Below are 20,050 nucleotides of genomic sequence, written 5' to 3'. Positions count from 1 at the left end.
ATGGTTATCAACAGGGTAAAAGGTTCTTTGATTCAATTCAGAGTTTTAGAAATAATCCATTTCTTGAGAAATGTAAATCTTTCAAGAAATAATGACATGGTAGATTATACCAAGAATGATAATGAAAGGGCTAAATCAGGGGGTATTTCATTTGTGAGAACAGCGGATGCAATTAAAATTGATTTATTTATGGGGAAATTGGGCAATGGCTGCACAGGAGAGAGTTGAGGATGGAGATTCAAGTTTACTGTGCGGAAGGAGGCATAGGTAAACCACTTCTGTATTTTTACCAAGAAAGCTCTATGGATACACTACCAGAACAATTGCAGATGGAGGTGGGACATTATGGGAGCAATATGTCCATGGCACCTCTATGTGTCAGAGACGACTCGACGGCATAAGACATTTTTTAATGGTATTTGTTAAGAACTTACTATGTGCCAGTCACTATGCTAAGTGCCAGGGTAGATTGAAGCTAATCAAGTTGGACACAGTCCTCGCCCCACATGGGGCTCACAGCCTCAATCCCCATTTTACAGATGAGGTAACTGAGGCACAGAGAAGTGAAGTGACTTGCCCAAGGTCACACAGCAGACAAGTGGTGGAGATGGCATTAGGACCCATGACCTTCTGGCTCCCAAGCCCTTGCTCTATCCACTAGGTAATGTTGCTTCTCACTGTTCATTCTGCATTGATTTTACATTTTTGCAGCTCTCAGAATGTGGAGCTCCCAAGGCATTTCAAATAGACTCTAAGCTCCTTGACGGCAGAGAATACATCTATCAACTATGTTATACTGTACTCCTCCAAGTATAGTGCTCTGCACACCGTAAATATTCAATAAATATGATTGACAGACTTATCGATTGAAGAAGTGGAGATCCAGTTGTTGACCTGATCTTTAAATGGATTCTGAGCTTTTAGCTTCTATTTTAGAACATCAGAAGGCAGGAAATGTCCCATTAGGTCAGACCAGTCTTTCATCTAGCCAAGTCTTTACCAATGGCCCCAGAGCTCCATTATGATGAACAATGGGATGTTTTTCTTTTTTATTGCTGCTGTTTGTTCTTTTATGGTATTTTTTTAAGCACTTACTATGTGCCAGGCACTGTAAGAATAACAATAAGAATAATTATTATTGTGGTATTTGTTAAGCACTTACAATGTTGCAGGCACTGTACTGAGGACTGGGATGGAAACAAGCAAATCTGGTTGGACACAGTCCCTATCCCTTACGGGGCTCACAGTCTCAATCCCCATTTTATAAATGAGGTAGCTAAGGCACAGAGAAGTGAAGAGACTTACCCAAGGTCACATAACAGACAAGCAGAGAGCCAAGATTAGAACCCAAGTCTTTCTGACTCTAAGGCCTGTGCTCTATCCACTGGGCCATGCTGCTTCTCCTTCTTGACATACATCCTCATATTAAGAAACACATTTTCCAATATTCTTGTTTATATCTTCCAATTTACATATTTCAATACATCATGGACTTATCATCCAATAAAGTATCTATACCTGCTTTGAGCCTTTTACTGTCACCAACTTTTTTTTCCTTAGCTTCTCTCTCTAAGAACACATTAAAGGCACATCATCAATCAATCGAGTCAAACTCTTCTGGTTCCTATTGATGCTTCTGCATGCATGACTTCCTATGATGATGAATTCCATATGCTTACCTCCTGCGGCGCGAAGAAGTGTTTCTTATTGTTTATCTTATATCTATCACCATCAAACTTCAGTGACTGTTCCCTATACACAGGGCTAGCGAATTTGATGACTAAGCCTTCATTTCCTGTTCTCCCACTCCCTTCTGTGTCACCCTTGCACTTGGAATTGATCCCTTTATTCACCCCTCCCTCAGCACCACGACACTTAAGTTTATATCCATAATTGATTTGTTTATATTAACATCTACCTCCCCCTCTAGACTGCAAGCTCTTGTGGACAGGGAACATGTCTACCAACTCTGTTATACTGAATTCTCCCAAGCACTTTGTACAGTGTTCAATAAATATAATAATAATAATGGCATTTGTAAGTGCTTGATTAATTGATGACCAATTCAAGTTTGCCCTGTAAACTTTAATCATGTTTCTATTTGGTCTTCATCTTTCCAGAGTTCTAATCTTTTCAGGCTAATCTTATTCATAATTTTGAGTGCTCCTCTTTATTTATTTTCTAGCTCAACTTAGGTCCTTCCTAAAATGCAGTACGTGGAAATGAACACAGTATTCCAGTTTCAAACTTCGGTATAGTGGCCAAGCTATGCTTTCTGTTATATTTTCATATCTTTTTCATGATTCCAAGTATTTTGTTAGCTTTTTAGTCTGTTTCCACCCATTAAAGCAAAATAATAATAACCTTTTGCTGATCCATTAATAAAAAACTCGAAGACCATTTTCACATGTGATTTGAAAAATTTTTTTTCTAGCTGCATGACCACAGATGAGCTCATGGTGAATCCCACCTACCTGTTTTCAGGTCACTCATTCTGCTTTATGAAATCTTACTGCCGTTTATCCTTACTGTTCTACCATACTGTATTTCCCCTCGCCTCTGGGGCATCTCCATCTGGACCACCTGCTGACAACTTAAATGTACAGTTCAAAACTTAAACTTCAAAGCTCTCCCTTTTGGTGGTGAGGTCACAGCTGAAGTGGTAGGCTTTAAAATCCTGCCTCTCCTATTCTATTGGCAACTCAGAGCAGGAACTGTATCTTTTACTTCTTTTTAATGATGCCCTTGTATCAATTACACTGATCTGTCACAAAAGCTAGTTCATACTGTTGCTAATAAATACTCTTGCTCACAACTCCATTAGACCACCCAGAAGAGCTAAATATTATTTGAAAATTGAGGGATTTCTACACACACGGCCTCTTCCAGATCATGCATAAAAATGGTAAATAAAACTAGTCCTTACACCATTCCCTGGGCGTTCCTACTATTTACATTTCTCCATCCTTACAAGAAGCTGCTCATGGGTACCCTTTATTTCCTCTTTTAGATACTTTTTAAGCCATGATAAATGTTCCCTCCAGGTTTGTTTTTTTTAAAATAATCCCATGATTATTCATTTTTCAAAAAAAGTCTTTGGTGTGAAACCTTCTTAAAGGCCTTTTGAAACTCTAAATATTTTTATGTCCACAGGTTTCTCCCTCTCCATATGTTTATTATCCCCTTCAAAGAGCTCCAGCAGATTAGTGAAGACATTTTGAAATCTTGTCCAGCTTTTTTTACTTGCTTCTTAAAAGACAATATAAATTACACGACATGGGTACAAATGTGCAGGAAATACAAACAGACCACCATAATTTATTTCATTTTCAATCTTCTAACTACTAGGCCAGTCATATGTCAGAGGATACTTGCCTTGCCCAAGAGTCAGGTTCTATTTGTTAGTTTGGGCTCATTGGTTTTATCTCTTTCAATTGGACCCCTGTGTAACATCTGAGCTCCAAAAATTGCTAGGGTGTCTCTGACTAATACTTTACTCCGAAGAACTTTAGTCTACCTCAACTTCTTAACTTTGTCACTTACCCACTTCACTAGGGATACACCTGTCACTTTATCCTAGGTCTTTCAAAAGGAACCTCAATCTCTCACTGTTTTATTTCGGGTACATTCCAGATTTTCTTTATGGTGTTTGATAAGCACTTACTACTATGTGTCAGGCACTGCACTAAACAATGGGATACATAACAGCTAATCAGGTTGGACACAGTCCTTGTCCCACTTGGGGCTCAAAGTCTCAATCCCCATTTTATGGATGAGGTAACTGAGGCACAGAAAAGTGAAGTGACTTGACCAAGGTCGAACAGCAGACAAATGGGGGAGGTAAAATTAGAACCTAGATTCTTCTGACTTCCAGGTGCGTGCTCTATCCATTACACCACATTTCTTCTTAAATTACATTGATAGATCAGGAAGGAGGTGAATACTGGATCTTTGGCTCTTTTGTCTCTGTTTTCCTTGGCTTTCACAGTCTAAACCTGGCCCCACTAAGTCATGCATGCCTTTTAAAATACTGCTTGAGAGAGCCAGAAATCTTTCTCTGAACTTAAAAGTGGAGTTTCATCCTTTCCAATGTGTGGTGTTGTACATAAGGGAAATGAGAAAGTCCAATTTTACCTTCCCAGTCACTCTGTCATGCCCTCATGTCTTGAAGCAATGGTTTGAGAAAAGGAACTTGAAGACAAATGGGGAGATGGCTGATGTAAAAGGGAAAGGAAGACAGCAAATAGGCTACAGAAAACATTAACCAGGGCTTGCATGCTATGTGTGTTCTCCATTTTTGTTTTGGAAAGCCTTCTCTACAACAAATTAATCTCTTCTCATCCTAAAACTTCTTTCCCATTCTTGTGCATTTAGCATTTATTTCTTGCCATGCTCAGTAAACACACTGCTAAGAGTAGCTCTAGTGTACCAGGAAACTGAGGGGGAAGAGGAAATGTGTCTGATTCTAATTCGAATTTGTCCAGCAACAGAACCAAAGCTAGTCGGGACAAGATAGACCTCGCATCTTCTGAAAAAACTGAAGTTTGAGTTGTCTTAGTACAACTGGAGGATAGTATACAAAGTATTGCCGATTTTTCACTTGAGCGATTGCCTGTCCAGTTTGGACAGTATCATACCAAGACATAAACAGCTGCTCAGTCCTAAGGATAATGTTTATAAAGCGATTAGTTCAAGTGTAGCTATGTGACCTTTTCATTTCTTCCAATATTACAGCCCTATTTCTACGACTCAAAGTCTACATACAGTACAGTACTATCTACTCCAAAGATAGACTCACATGACACAGAATTTATGAAACTCAAGACTACTACATCCGGTGAACTCTATGATCAAATATCAAACAAGAGCCTTTTAGTGAGCTTAATACAATTCTTATGCAAATTAAACTGCATCTCATAAAAGGAAACCCTCGATTAAAGTTCTTTGAGATGTCAAAATGAGACAATGACAATTTTTTTGTACTTGCAGTACTGGGCTTTTGAAATTCTCTGGTCTGAGAATCTCCCAGATGTTTAATTGCTTTATTTTATCACCCAAACACTATAAGAACAAGAATGGAATAGAAAAACATAAATATTTCAATAGAACAATTGGTCACTGCACCAAAGACCACTGAGGTCTTGCCTGCTTTTGTAAAGTCTATGGCTAAAATGAATTTGTTTGGTTTTGCTTACTTAAATTACCCACTGGAAAAATGAATAAAAATCCAAAGATGCACACATGGAATTTATTCCCATTGAGCCTCAGCTTTTAAAGGAAATCAGATCCATGCCTAAGATTTCAGTAGCGAGAGGAGTAACTCAACTGTTAAGAGACAGTGAGGTACTCATCAGAGATGAGACAATTCTATTGTAGGTTTCAATCTTTGGTTGTCTGAAAACTGTATATATATATAGCTACCTATAACTTCTATCACTACTGGTTACATTCCTAGTCAAAAATAATTTATCTTTTCTCAGCTCCCAAGTGCTTGTTCCCTCCCAAGCTCTTAGTACAGTGCTCCGCACCTAGGCACTCAGTAAATATCACTGATCAATTGAATAGATTCATTTTTCTTTCAGTGGTGACAAAAAGCAAAATAACATACAATAAACATGAAAGGAATTGACCTTAGAGCAAAAGAAACCCCCAAAACACTTGCACTTGGACTGTTGTTAAACTATTAGATAAGGGGTTACTAGAATTGAATAAACTCCATCAAAGGAATTAGACATTCTTCCAGATAGGTATTTAGAGATTTTTTTTTTAAATCCTAGTTTATTTATCATGAAGATCTCTCCAGTCATGATACTCTCATTTAAATGCAGGTTGATATTTAGAAAAGAGTACAAATCTTAACTCAAAGGAATATATCAGTATGAAGTTCTCTTTAACATACTGACGATGAATCACATACTGGTTCCGAAAAAATGCACTGGAAACAGATGGGAATAATAAATGGAAATTCATATGGTGAAAGGAATTGGAAGTTTGAATGAGAAATTTCTAAATTTATTCAAAACTCTGGAGTCTATAGATTAATCTGATTAGAGAGGGAGTGTCTGGAATTTTCTGGAATGTATTCTTGTGATGTCAGCATGTATGTGCTTGGCAGAAGGGCAAAGGGATTATTCCTATGAGGCCAGAAACTGAACATGGATGTTGTTTTCCTTTAACGTACATAAATCGAGGGCAAAAATCAGGGCAATCATCACTTTCAATTTGGGACTTGGTTCTATGGAGGGATGACAGCTTCAATCTTTTATACGAATTCCTTCATCTCACTCTAAGGCAAAGGTAGCCTTTACTCTGCTGGATGTTAATAAATGATGCTGTTACTTACGATGTAGCAGGGTTCACAGTAAGCTTTCTTCTCCACAGCATAGAAAGGCTGGCCTCTCAGCTTATTGCTGCATATTATGCAGGTAAAGCAATCCACATGGAACACTTGATCCATCGCAGTGCACCCAGTGCCTTCCCCAACTACGTTCTCACCACAGCGGGCACAACGTCCTGAAAACAAGGGAGGGAAAGAGGATGAGGAAGGTAGGCAAAAGCACGTTCAACTTCAGCTGTTCTGTGGAATCCACAGTTGATCCGTGAAGCGAGGATAGCCAGGCTAGTTTAGGAAGCTGAGGATGGAGGACCCAGCCTGTGAGATGCAGCATGGTTTAGTGGATAGGATATGGGCCTAGAAGTCAGAAGGACCTGGGTTCTAATCCCAGATCTGTCGCTTGTCTGTGGTGTGATCTTGGACAAGTCACTTACTTTCTCTTGGCCTCAGTTACCTCCTCTGTAAAATGGGGGTTAAGAATGTGAGCCCCCTGTTGGACAGGGGCTGTGTCCAATCTGATTGACTTGTATCTTCCCCAGAGCTTAGAGCACTGCTTAGCACATAATATGCACTTATCAAGTACCATAATGATTATTATTATTACTGTGAAAGCTGGCTCACCAACCCTCTCTCCAAGTCGCCATAAACACAAGCCACTGCTGCCTCTGTTTCTTGGCAGAGGACAAATACGGTAGTGGCAAACAGGTGGATCATAGGTTATTGTCCAACCTCGAAGATTCAAGAGGGTTTGAATGAATTCATGGAGGGAAGGTCCAAAGTGGAGGTGGAGAGGTAAAGCTTAGGAATTTAGCAGTACCATCCCCAACCAGGTGGATGAAGGTCATCGAGACTCCCCGCACAATCTTTTTCTAGGCATCCTGTTGGAGGCAGAATAATACTAGGCTGAATAGACCCCTGGGTGACCTGGGTAATGGCACTGCTTAGGGTTTTATGTTGTTTATTGGGGGGCAACTGGCTCAACTGTCACTTATATTGCTCCTGTTCTGAGGAAGTAACAGAGGACACCAACCTCCAGGACATTCACTCTGTCACCTTAGTTCTAAATTTTCACACATTCACAAAAGCGCAAAAAGCAAAAACTAAAAATAGTCCCACTGATCAGCAGGTCAGGAAAAGTGACTCAATACCCATTTTGCATAAAAAAATTACAAACTACTGCTTTCTGGGAACCACTTAAGAAAGAGGCATTGCCCGGCCCAGTGATTCAAGCCTTTCCCTAAAGGATTTAGCATGCTTTGTTCCATGAACATTTCACTGCGATCATATAGTCCATCTTTCAGAGAAACAGTGAAAGCAAGGGAAGGGTGTCATGGGAAATCGTGAGCATTTTCAGGAAATACAGATGGTTAGAGTGTGTGGGATATGTCTTGTTGCTACGTGTTGGAATTGATGGACTGCCACCTATGTCGATTCCCGGCTAGGGGAATGAGGCTATTGGCTGTAGCAGTCATAATCAACCCATCAATCCTGTGGGTGGAGCACTGTACTAAGTGCTTGGGAGAGAACAACACAATAGAGTTGGCAGGCTCGTTTGTTACTCACAAGTAGTGCAGCAGCATTTGTAGACAGTAAACTCACTATGGGGAGGAAACCTCTGCCAATTTCTCTCATATTGTATTCTCCCAAGTGCTTAGAACAGTGTTCTGCACAAGGTAAGTGCTCAATAAGCATCACTGATTGATAGTAGTAGTATCTACTGATTAATAGTATTAAGTGCCTACTTTGTGTAAAGCTATATACTGAACACTGGGCAATTGGCTTAATCTCTCTGTTTGTTTCCTCATCTGTAAAATGGGGATAAGGGACCTGCATTCCCTTCCACTTAAATTGTGAGTCCCATGTGAGACAAAGATTGAGTCTATGCCTACCCAGGCGTTTAGCACAAAGCATCATAACTAAAGGCATTCAATTAATTAATTAATTATGGTACTTGTAAAGCGCTTACTATGTGCCAAGCACTGTTCTAAGTACCGGGATAGATACAAGTTAATCAGGTTGGACACGGTCTCTGTCCCAGATGGGGCTCACAGTCTTAATCCCAATTTTACAGATAAGGTAACTGAGGCCCGGAGAAGTGAAACGACTTGCCCAAGGACACATAGCAGACATGTGGCAGATCCGGGATTAGCACGTAGGTCCTTCTGACTTCCAGGCCCATGCTCTATCCACTAATCCATGCTGCTTCTCTTTATCTCATGTCTCTACTCACCCAGGATGCATTATCGTCACCTTTCCTAGGAAGTTTAGTGTTCGGTCTCCACATCTCCACACATTTGAGAGTGGATCTAATTTGAAAATCACCCCTGGAGCTTATTTCAAGATGCTGCAGTTCATTCACTATCAACTGTCATGACCCAGCTGCTAACATAGCATTGACCTGCTCTAATAAATTTCCTTGGATCTTGGAACAATAAATTTTGAAACCAGGTCAGAAGACAATGAGAGGTACAGTTTCCAAAAACTGTGTAAGATTCAATAAACAGAATGCTCAGGAAAGAAAACATGTTCCAAATGAAGAAAAATCCACCTACATAACAAATAGTAATGATATTGACACCAAGACAAAACAGGAGCAGTAGCTTCCAGATGGAGATATATGACTCACCTCAACAGGGGGCATGATGCACTCTCAGACATCCCTCTTACCTGACTTTCAAAAAGCTTTGTGCGGCAGTCAAGCAGATATTTTCAAGCCAAAAGAACCTCTGGACATTTTTTTGGGGGTGGGGGGAGGGGGCTTTTAACTTTCATGCTATGAAACCTGAACTGTTCATTTTGAGTTTGATTTCTCTGTGTCTATTTTTTTTTTCCTATTGGAAGGGCAACTCTGTTAAAAAAAAATGTACATTACTTTTCAGTAACTAGCAATTGAGAAAGGAGATTATAATCTACAATTTTCAATTTTGCAAAAAATACTGGGATCCTTGAATGTTCTATATTTAATCAGAATTTCTCCTCAGACTGTAAGCTCCTTGAGAAGAGGAGTCATTACTACTCATTCTAATCTCCCAGATAAAGAATTTCAATCAATCATTGGCATTTACTGTGTGCAGAGCACTGTACTTAGAGTTTGGGAAATTACAATAGAGTTGGTAGTCTGCCGAGAGTTAGAGTCTATTGTCTATTGTTGGTAGTCTGTTGAGAAGCAGTGTGGCTTAGTGGAAAAAGCATGGGCTAGGGAGTCAGAGGCCGTGGGTTCTAATCCCAGCTCTGCCACTTGTCAGCTGTGTGACTCTGGTCAAGTCACATAACTTCTCTGTGCCTGTTACCTCATCTGTAAAATGGTGATTAAGACTGTGAGCCCCATGTGGGACAATCTGATTACCTTGGATCTATCTCAGTGCTTAGAATAGTGCTTGGCACAAAGTAAGCGCTTCACAAATACAATCTTTATTATTATTATTATTAGTCATGATTTCTACACCCAAAGAGCTTGCAGTCTACAGGGAGGCGGCAGCCACTAAAATAAATTACACATAGAGAAATAGTAGACTAAAAGGACATGTACATAAGTGTCATGGGACTGATGTGAGTGTCCAAGTGCTTAAGGGGTACACAGACAAGTGAATAGTTGAGACAGAAGGGAGGGTGGGTAGGGGAAATGAGGGTTTAGTCAGGGAAGGTCTCTTGAAGGAAGTGATATTTTAGGAGTGTTATGAAGGTGGGGAGAGTGGCGGACTGTAGCATATGAAACAGGAGGGAGTTCCAAGACCAAGGTAGGAAATGGGCATGGGATAGTTGAGACAAAGGTACAGAGACTAGGTTGGCATTAGAGGACTGGAGTTTGCAGATTGGGTTTTAGTAGGGAATTGAGATGACTGAATGCCTTAAATATGATGATAAAGAGTTTCTGTTTGATGCAGAGGTGGATGGGTAATCACTGGGGGGTTTTGAGGAGTGGGGAGAAACGGACTGAAACTCTTTTCAGAAAAATGATCTGAGCAGCAGAATATGGAATAGAGAGGAAAGAGATAGGAGGCAGGGAGGTCAAAGAAGAGACTGAGGTAGTAGTCATGGCTGGATAAGTGTTTGGGTTGGTGTTGTAGCAATTTGGATGGAGAGGAAGGGGAGAATTTTAATGATGTTGTGAAGGTAGAACTGACATCAGTTGGTGACAGATTGACTCTGTGTGTTCAGTGAGAGAGATGAGTTGAAAATAACACCTAGGTTATGGGCTTGTGAGACAGGGAGGAAGGTAGAGTGTTGTTGCCGACTTGTTCATTCCAAGCGCTTAGTACAGTGCTCTGCACATAGTAAGCGCTCAATAAATACTATTGAATGAATGAATTTAAGGTGATAAGAAAGTCAGGGACACTCATTTGGGTGGGAAAATGAGGACTTCTGTTTTGGGCATGTTTAGTTAGAAGTGTAAATGTTTAGTTAGAAGTGTCAATTCAAGTAGAGATGTTCTGAAGGAGGAGAAATGTCTTCAGGAAAGAGGTTACAGCTGGAGAGATAGATTTAGGAATCATCTAGGTAGAGATGATAGATGAAGCCCAGAGAGCAAATGAGTTCTCCAAGGCAGTGGGTGTGGATGGAAAATAGAAGGGGACTGAGAACTGAGCCTTGAGGTACCTGCTCCACAGACAGTAATTGTGCTCAATAAACGCCTTTGATTGATTGATTGATGCTCTTCATATCAACTCACCCTAATTACCTCATACCCTATCTACCTTTCCCTGATTTGAGTTGTCCAAGGGAGAATAAAAGACTGCCTGTGCACTTATTCTTAACATGAAGATCCAGAATGGGAAACAGCAGGAGGCAGAGAGGTGGGAGGGTAGAAAGAAGGAGGGTGTTAGAAGATGAATGTCAGAGAATAACCTAATACATTCCACAAGAGAAAGTTACTCCAGTAAGTAGAAGAGATAGAATTCCAAAGATCTGTTATCACACCTCTGACCCTTGCTCACCGAGAGACTTAGCAGAGGTCAGTTACGCTTCAATAATTCTATAATGCTTGGTAAAATAGTATAACTGTACTCCAATGATCTCAACCTGTTTTCTAGCTCTTTTCCCTATATTTTTCTATTTCTTATATGGCAAGTGATTCTACATATTGTTCTTCAATAAGAAAACTGAGACAAAGTTAAAGGACATTCCCAAAGTCTTAGGTCAAGTTCAAGCTGGAATTGGAATCCATGTACCATAACTTCCTAGAAGACTGTTCTTTTCCCTAGATTCCTGCTGCCTTAAGCTATTGAGCATCTCTGTGTGCACACATATACACTTCCCTCTTCACTATGGTGGCTAGTGATGTCATGTGAAATCACCTATATTACCTTAGGTATATATGGCCTTAGGTTCCATTTTGCAGCAACATACCAATTTTTCCTGGACATATAATGTTTCTCAGAAGGATCAGATGCTCCCCAATATTCCCCTTCCAGGTTTTTATGAATGCACCTGCTGGTTCTGAGCCACAAGACTCAACACGTGGAGTTGTGGGGGAGGGAAACTAGGTGGTTAAACTGTAAGGTTAAACTGTAAGCTCTTCTAAAGAACACGTCTATCAACTCGGTTATACTGTACTTTCCCAAGAGGTTAGTACAGGTCAAACAGTAAGCACTGAAAAAAATATATAAGTATATAAATAGAAGCAGTATGGCCTAGTGTGTATTTCATGATCTTAAGGCAGATTGAGAAGGCTTGTGGCCTACGAGAGGAGCAGAATGATCTAGTTCTAATACCAGCTCTGTCACCTGTCTGCTATGTGACCCTGGGCAAGTCATTTTACTTCTCTGGGCCTCAGTTACCTCATCTGTGAAAAGGAGATTAAGACTGTGAGCCCCATGTGGGATATGGACTGTGTTCAACCTGATTAGCTTCTATCTACTCCATCACTTAATACAATGCAATAAGTGCTTAACGAATATGATAAATACTACTACTACTAATAATGACAATAATAACAATACTGTGCCTGACACATAGTAAGTGCTTAACAAATACTATTCAAACAAAGTGAAAAAACAGGAAACTTAGTTCTACCATATACCAGTTTCTCCCACTGTTGTAGTGATTTCTGTCCCAAATTCACATAACACTTAGTGTGATACAAAATGGTACATAGGGAGCACTTTTAAATACATCTATGCATACACCCAGAATGAAGAGCAGCAGCGTGGCTCAGTGGAAAGAGCCATGGGTTCGAATCCCAGCTCCACCTCTTGTCAGCTATGTGACTGTGGGCAAGTCTCTTAACTTCTCTGTGCCTCAGTTAACTGTAAAATGGGGATTAAGACTGTGAGTCTCATGTGGGACAACCTGATTACCCTGTGCCTATCCCAGCACTTAGAACAGTGCTCTGCACATAGTAAGCGCTTAACAAATACTAACATTATTATTATTATCATTAATAAACATTATATAAATAAAAGGATTAGCACATTACTTATAGGCAATATTTCCTACAGGGAATATGCTGCAGGAGAACTTGATCTGCTTTGAGAGATTCCAGTCACCTGGTCTCATTTGTACAGAATGTTTGAGATAAAAATGGTGTCAATTTTAAGCAAACACCTCTCAATTTTCTTTGTTCACACTTGAATAAAACATGAGAATATTCCTACTTCTCCCTGTCTCTTTTCATTCATGCAGTGGCTCCCTCCCTTTGCTGTTTCGTGCAAGAGGAACTGAATAGTCATCCATTGTCACCTGCTCCCGTTCAGCAGAATCACCAGTTTCTGAAATAACACCAATTTATATTTAGAAAGGGTTTATCTCTGAGGAACTTAAAGTACTTTAGAGGAGATTATCTTATTGTTCAGCTGAGCAGAACCGTATGACCTAGTGGAAAGAACATGGGTCTGGGAGTCAGAGGACCTGGGTCTTATGTTCTACCTCTGTCACTTGCTTGATGTGTGGCCATGGGTAAGTTATCTAACTGCTCTGTACCTCAGTTGTTTCGTCTGTACAAAAGGGACTCAATATCCATTCTCCCTACTCCTTGCATTGTAAGCCCAGTGTGGGCCAGTGACTGAGTCCAATTTGATTATCTTGTATAAATATATCCCCCAGTGGTTAGTACAGTGTTTGGCATATAAGGTCAGTGCTTACACACGCCATTATTATTATTAACATCCAGGTACTGTCAGAATGGCGGCCCATAACCCTGATTTGCAAATAAGGGAAAAGCAGAACAGAGAAGCAAATAACATTTCCAAGAACACAGGGTGATGTCTGTGGTGAATCTCAAAATAGAATCTGTGCCCCATGATGACTGGATTTCTTGAGTAGTGATGAATCTATGGTACTAGAGAATGTGCAAGTATCACTTCTTAGGCAGTGGAATCTTCCAGAAGATGCAGGCCGCCCTCTTGCCGGCAGCACAGAGATAGTCTGGGTGACTTCCAAATACCCTGGTTCTTTTTTAGGGTTTCAGACCCAGCTCTAGATCATCTCAGTGGCTGAGCAGCTGCCGCAGGTGATGGTAAAGGAACTTAACATAGATTCAGTAAACTCCTTGAGAGGCTGGAGGAGTTCCAAAGCTGCCTCGGAGCTCTGATAGGTCTGAGGTGAAGGGGATGGTTCAGGATGGGGCTTAATTCCATCTGGTATTTACAGAGAAACACTCTCTAGCTCACCATGTCTCCATGACTGAGAGGGAGCAGTTCAACATAGAAGCAGCAAGGCCTAGTGAAAAGAGCACAGGCTTGGGAGTCAAAAGTTCTGGCTTTTCCACTTATCTCCTGTGTGACCTTGGGTAAGTCCCTTAACTTCTCTGTGGCTCAGTTCATCTGTATAATGAGGATTCAAACCCTGTTCTATCTCCTGCTCAGACTGTAAGCCTCATATGGGACAGGGACTGTGTTCAATCTTTATTACCTTATAGGCACCCCACAGCTTAGTATTGTGCTTGGCACACAAGTGCCTAACAAGTGTCATATATATATAAAAAAAAGCTAGCTCTGATGTTTGAAGTTGGACTGATAATAATTATAATGTTGGTATTTGTTAAGCACTTACTATGTGCCGAGCACTGTTCTAAGCGCTGGGGTAGACACAGGGGAATCAGGATGTCCCACGTGGGGCTCACAATCTTAATCCCCATTTTACAGATGAGGTAACTGAGGCACAGAGAAGTTAAGTGACTTGCCCATGGTCACACAGCTGACAAGTGGCAGAGCGGGGATTCGAACTCATGACCTCTGCCTCTAAAGCCCATGCTCTTTCCACTGAGCCACGGACTGATCCTACCTAAGTCCTGTCCTAAGATGCAGGTTAGTTCTGGAGAGAAGCAGCATGGCACAGTGGATAAAGCACAGGCCTGAGAATCAGAGGTCATGGGCTCTAATCCCAGGTCTGCTACTTGTCTGCTGTGTGACCATGGGCAAGTCACTTCACTTCTCTGTGCCTCAGTTACCTCATCTGTAAAATGGGGATTGCAATTGTGAGCCTCACCTAGGACATGGACTGTGTTCAACCTGATTTGCTTATATCCACCCCAGCGCTTAGCACAATGCGTGGCACAGAGTACGTGCTTAACAAATACCACAGTTATTTTTATTATTCTAGGGACTCCCAAAACACCTGGTGTTTGGGTTGGCGGAGGGGCACAATCCCCCAGGCCTTACCCTTCCCAGAGCCCAAAAACTTTGCTGCACTAGAGGAGGCTGGAGGAATGAGTCTTGGATATTCCTGTACTCCACAAATAGAACACGGTCGTAATGGTAACCATGGAACCTGTGGCAGCTTGAGACGGGGATACGGCCCCAAAATGAAATGTGCACTTCAAGAAGCATATCCCAAGACATAAAATGTTAATGCAATGAATCCAAAGAAAACCTCAAGGAAGGCTAAAGGGTGATTTTACTGTTTCTAAGTAATATAATCAAACAGTATAAGGAGGAGGGGGGCTTTTTTCCCTCCAACTCTACTGTGAATTGGAAAAGAAGATAGTCACTAAAATTATAATATGAGGAAGGTGAGTTAGCTAAAAAAAACTGTCTACCAGTAGGGGTTGTAAATTAAATTTTGAAAAAAGTTATGATGGGAAGTTGTGGGATTTTGTTTTCAGAGAAAGAAGTGTTCCTTGTTGGTTTCAAGTTGCCACCCTACAGCTGAACTGTGGAGAGGCAGCTTAGCCTAGTGAAAAGAGAACAGGCCTGGAAGTCAGAAGGATCTGAATTCTAATCCCAACTTTGCTGTGTGACCCTGGGCAAGTCACTTCAGTTCTCTGTGCTTCGGTGCCCTCATCTTTAAAGTGGGGGATTAACACTGTGAAATCCATGTGGGTCATGGACTGTGTTCTATCTAATTGGCTTGTATCTGCCTCAGAATTTATTTCAGTTCCTGGCTCATACTAAGCTCTTAACAAATACCATAAAAAATTAGTTTGCCTGACAAAGTTGTATGTGTTCTGTAGCCATGGCAACACGTGGCCCAATGATTGGAGTACAGGGCTGGGACTCAGAAGGCCTGGAATCTAATCCTGACTCCACCACTTGCCTGCTTTGCGACCTTGGGCATGTCACTAAAATTCTCTGGGCCTCGGTTCCCTCATCTGTAATATCCATTCTCCTTCCCCCTTAGATTGTGAGCCCCGTGTGGGGCAGAGACTGTGTCTGGCTGATATGACTAATGTATCTATCCCAGTGCTTAGCATGGAGTAAGTCCTTAATAAATACCATATTAATAATTATTATTACTAGTCTTATTATATGACTCGACTGTTCACATTGGTGTCTTCCAAAGATAGGGACAGTAACATCTGGAGGTCCTTCCCATCCATGAAAATATCAGGGACTTGGACCAACAACAGAGAGAGGATGAAATGAAGAAATCAGAACTTTTCAGTCTGGAAAGACAGGCTGAGAGGGATGAAAAACAAATTCCATAAAATCATTAGGGGTATAAATCAATGTTTACTGAATCCCACGATGTTAAAAGTTGAAGATGATGGGATCAAAAGAAACAAAAAAAACCCACTTTTCAACACAGCAGGTGGCAGCATGTGGAATTCATTACCAAGGAAGGTTGTGAAGGCTGGAAATACCAATAGGTTCAAGAAGGGTTTGGATAAATTTCAGGGATGAGTTCAAGAGTTGCAATTAGAAGGTAATGTCAGGGATAAAGATGAAAAATTCCTTAGTATTAACTGGCTTGATAAGGATTAAACACACACAGGGATATGAATCTATGATGGGTAGATAATTAGAGGGAGAAGTTGGAGATGTTAGTTGGAGATTAGAATGGATGTAAGAAAGATCAGCATCACTTTCCACAAGCAACCATTGTTGCTATTGTTGGGGACAGAATACTGAGCTGAAATGATCACCTAATTGCATTTATGATGTTTTTGTTTCATGAACCTTTTCTAAAACTATGTAACAAAAGAGGGTGGAGGATCTAATGGCTTAATATTCTGTATACTCAATATGACTGGGTCTACTTCTAGACAGTCAGTATTCACAAAGTCTTACTGACTCTCCACCACGGTGAGGTAGTGAGGAATAAAAAAACAAGAAGTAGGTGAATGCCTGCCATGGCTATGGTCTCGTGTGAAAAGCAGGTCTAGCGGAAACCCTTAAAATAGTTGGTTAATATGGGAGGTGAAATCTACAGTGCCTACTGAGGCAGCTACCCTGGCAACTATTTGTCTATCTCACTATGGCAGAGCATTAACTCTATAGTGCAGTCACTTTGGGAGCAAATAAGTCATTTATGTAAAACTCTCATCTGCACTTTGCAATATCCTACACTCTTGCCTACTACTCACTTGTTACATCTACTGTCCCAGAGGAAACCTGAATGGCAGGGACAAAGGAGAGAGAGTGAGTCTGTGTAAACCATGAGCAGTAAAATCCATTTCCTTGCACAGGTGTTTGGACCCAAAATCTTTGTGGCTGGACCAAGGCTCATCTATTGCTTAAGATAGGAGACTCTATCATCTTCATAATCATTCATGGAATTCACTGAGCTCCCACTCTGGTCAGAGTAAGCCTGAGAGGAGAAATTCAGGGTCACAAGCTTGGGCAGTTTGCAATCTAATGTTCACTGAGAGAATGACTGTTTGGGTTTCAAAAAAGAATAATGACACTAAATATTTAAACTTTCCAATAGTGAAAACGTTGGAGTAGCTACTCATCCAGCCAACTCCCCTCAATTTATGTTTATTATTTTTAAAAGTCATATTAAATAATCAGACATTGTTGGAGAATGCCTGCAGTAAGAATGCTCTAAAACAGATAGTCAGGCATTCTTCTTACCCAAGACTTATGGGTAGGTCCTGGAAATTTTGGAAACCAATAGAGTACTGCACAGGTGCATTCTCATGCAAAGTTGAAGGCCTTAAGAACAATTCTTCATGAGCCCTGAAACTCATAATAATTATTACAATTATGGCATTTGTTAAGTGCTTACTGTGTGCCAAGCACTGTTCTAAGTGCTGGATGAGTTTCAGTTACACAGTAGAGATCATTTAAACAAATATGATTTGTTTTATATCTGAAATGCAACCGTGACATATTTGCAGTTAGATTCATTAACTGGCAGTACTTATCAACCATCAAGCAGAGGATTTTTCCTTTAATCCTTTTTTTAATTCCTGTTACAACTTGATGAAGGTATTTTTTCCCACCTGGAATATCCTAAAAGGTTATTAGGATAAGGTGGTAAGGCAACAAGAAGGATTAAGAGACTAGAGAGATTGGTTTATGGAAAAAGATTAAAAGAGCTAAATATTTAAACCTAGCCTAACCAATGACTAACCCAGGGCCAGGATGACAGGCTATAAATATCTGAAAAGTGCAAATGTCGAAGAATGGTTTGGCATGATGCAAATGGAAGCAATAGGAGAACATGAAAAAATGGGAGACTTTGCAGAGTTGCAGGGAAAAAATAATCTTATGGAATACTACTAGAAGGTGTCAGGAGATACATCTGAGTAAAGCCATGTACTCTTCCAAGAGATAACGGAAAACAAAAAAAGGAACATTGGGGAAGAGATACTGCAGAATGAACAAGAGACCTGCCTTTTCTACAGGGATGAGTATCGAAGAGTCAAGAATAGACAATGCACAGAATAAAGATGGAGTTAAAGAATGACCAAGATCCCAAGATTCCATACGGCTTTGCTCCCTGCTGGTGGAGGGAACATTTTAAAAAATCATAACAGCTTTTCAGCCCAGGAGTAGTCAGGGCTTCTACAGCTGGGGCCAGACTGAAGTACCAGTGGATGGAGCTTGGGAGAGAGGGTATGCAAGAGGTCAAAAGGAAGAGTGTTGCCCTCCTACTCCATCTTCTAGACTCTACACTCCTCGTGGGCATGGTACTGAATTATCCCAAGCCCTTAGTACAGTGCTCTGCACATTCTAAGTGCTCAATATATACCATTGATTGTTCCTATTCCCAGCTGTACACACTTCAGTTTACATATCCCTCTACTTTGTCCCTTCCCCTATCTGTAATTTATTTCAATTCCTATTGGCCCTTCTAGATTATAAACTTTATGTGTACTCTCCCAAAGGCCTAGTACATTGCTCTGCACACAATAAGCACTCAATCAATGCAAATGATTGGATGTCCTTAACACCTGAAGAGAAAGAGGGAGGGATGGGTTGATCTTTGTCGTTAAAGCTTTCTATAGCTTTGCCACAATGTCTCCTTCCAGCCATGAACAGATGTGATAAATGGTAAGGTATTTTTCACTTCCTGGTTGTTTTTGGTTCTGTTGGTTTGTCCTATTTTCAGTTCTTGTAGTCATTTCTGAATGGGGCCTCCTCTTGCCAGGGACTAACAATGAGAAATACATCCAGATTTGTGGTATGCACACAAAGAGGGGGGCATAAATATTAGTTCATGATGAAAGGAGGATGATGACAAATCCTTCTCTGTCTCTGCAGAAGCTCAAACAAGAGGAAATGAGCTTACAACAAATTTGAGGTACACAAGTATTCTTTAAAGATCAGGTTGTTGACTCCGAAAAGGTTCCCATGGAAGAGGTAAAAATAAGTCAATCAATCAATCAATCAAGGTATTTGGCCAAGACGCTAAACTGAGTGCTTGGGAGAATACAACAGAGTCAGAACCACGTTCTCTGTCCATAAGGAATATATGGTCTAGAGCAGGAAACAGACATTCAAATAAATTATAGCTATGTGTATAAGTAATGTGGGCTTGAGAGTGGGGTGAATAGCAAGTGTTTAAAGGATATAGATCCAAATGCATAAGTTACTTAGAAGGGAGAGGGAGTAGGGGAGATGTCAGGAAAGGCCTCCTTGAAAGGAGATATAGTTTTTAATAAGATTTTGAAGGTGGAGAGAGTGGAGGCCTGTCATGTATGGATGAGGAGGGAGGACATGGACGAGGGGTGCGTGGCAAGATAGACAAGATCAAACTACAGTGAGTACATTGGCATTAAAAGAGTGAAGCATGCAGGCTAGGTTGTAGTAGGAAACCAGGGTGGTTAGTGATGAGGGGGTAAGGTGACTGAGTGCTTTAAAACCAGTGGTAAGGAGTTTCTGTTTGATGTAGAGATGGATGAGAAACCAGCGGAGGTTCTTGAGAACTGGGAAGATGTGGACTGAGGGTATTGTTTAGAAAAATGATCTGGGCAGCAAAGTGAAGTAAGGACTGGAATGGGGAGACACAGATGACAAGGAGGTCAGTGAGGAGCCTGATTGAGTAGTCAAGGTGGAAAATTATAAGGGTTTGGGTCAGTGTAGTACCAGTTTGGATAGTAAGGAAAGGGCG

The 20,050-nt window shown here is 40.8% G+C and overlaps 1 protein-coding gene across 3 annotated transcripts in view; it reads right to left on the bottom strand.

Annotated features, from left to right (window-relative positions):
* Nucleotides 1-20,050, bottom strand: part of LOC100080375 (LIM domain containing preferred translocation partner in lipoma) — a 721,700-nt gene that overhangs the window by 98,293 nt on the left and 603,357 nt on the right. For all 3 annotated transcript variants that reach the window (XM_029068642.2, XM_029068641.1, XM_029068644.2), the window contains one exon: nt 6,344-6,513. In XM_029068642.2, the coding sequence (XP_028924475.1) occupies nt 6,344-6,513 (170 nt within the window). The remainder of the gene's footprint in view (nt 1-6,343; nt 6,514-20,050) is intronic.

Source organism: Ornithorhynchus anatinus, chromosome 7 (genome assembly GCF_004115215.2).
Source record: "Ornithorhynchus anatinus isolate Pmale09 chromosome 7, mOrnAna1.pri.v4, whole genome shotgun sequence".
Taxonomy (NCBI): Eukaryota; Metazoa; Chordata; class Mammalia; order Monotremata; family Ornithorhynchidae; genus Ornithorhynchus; species Ornithorhynchus anatinus.
The sequence above is the reverse complement of the archived record's forward strand: the minus strand, read 5'-3'. Positions and strand labels throughout refer to the sequence as shown.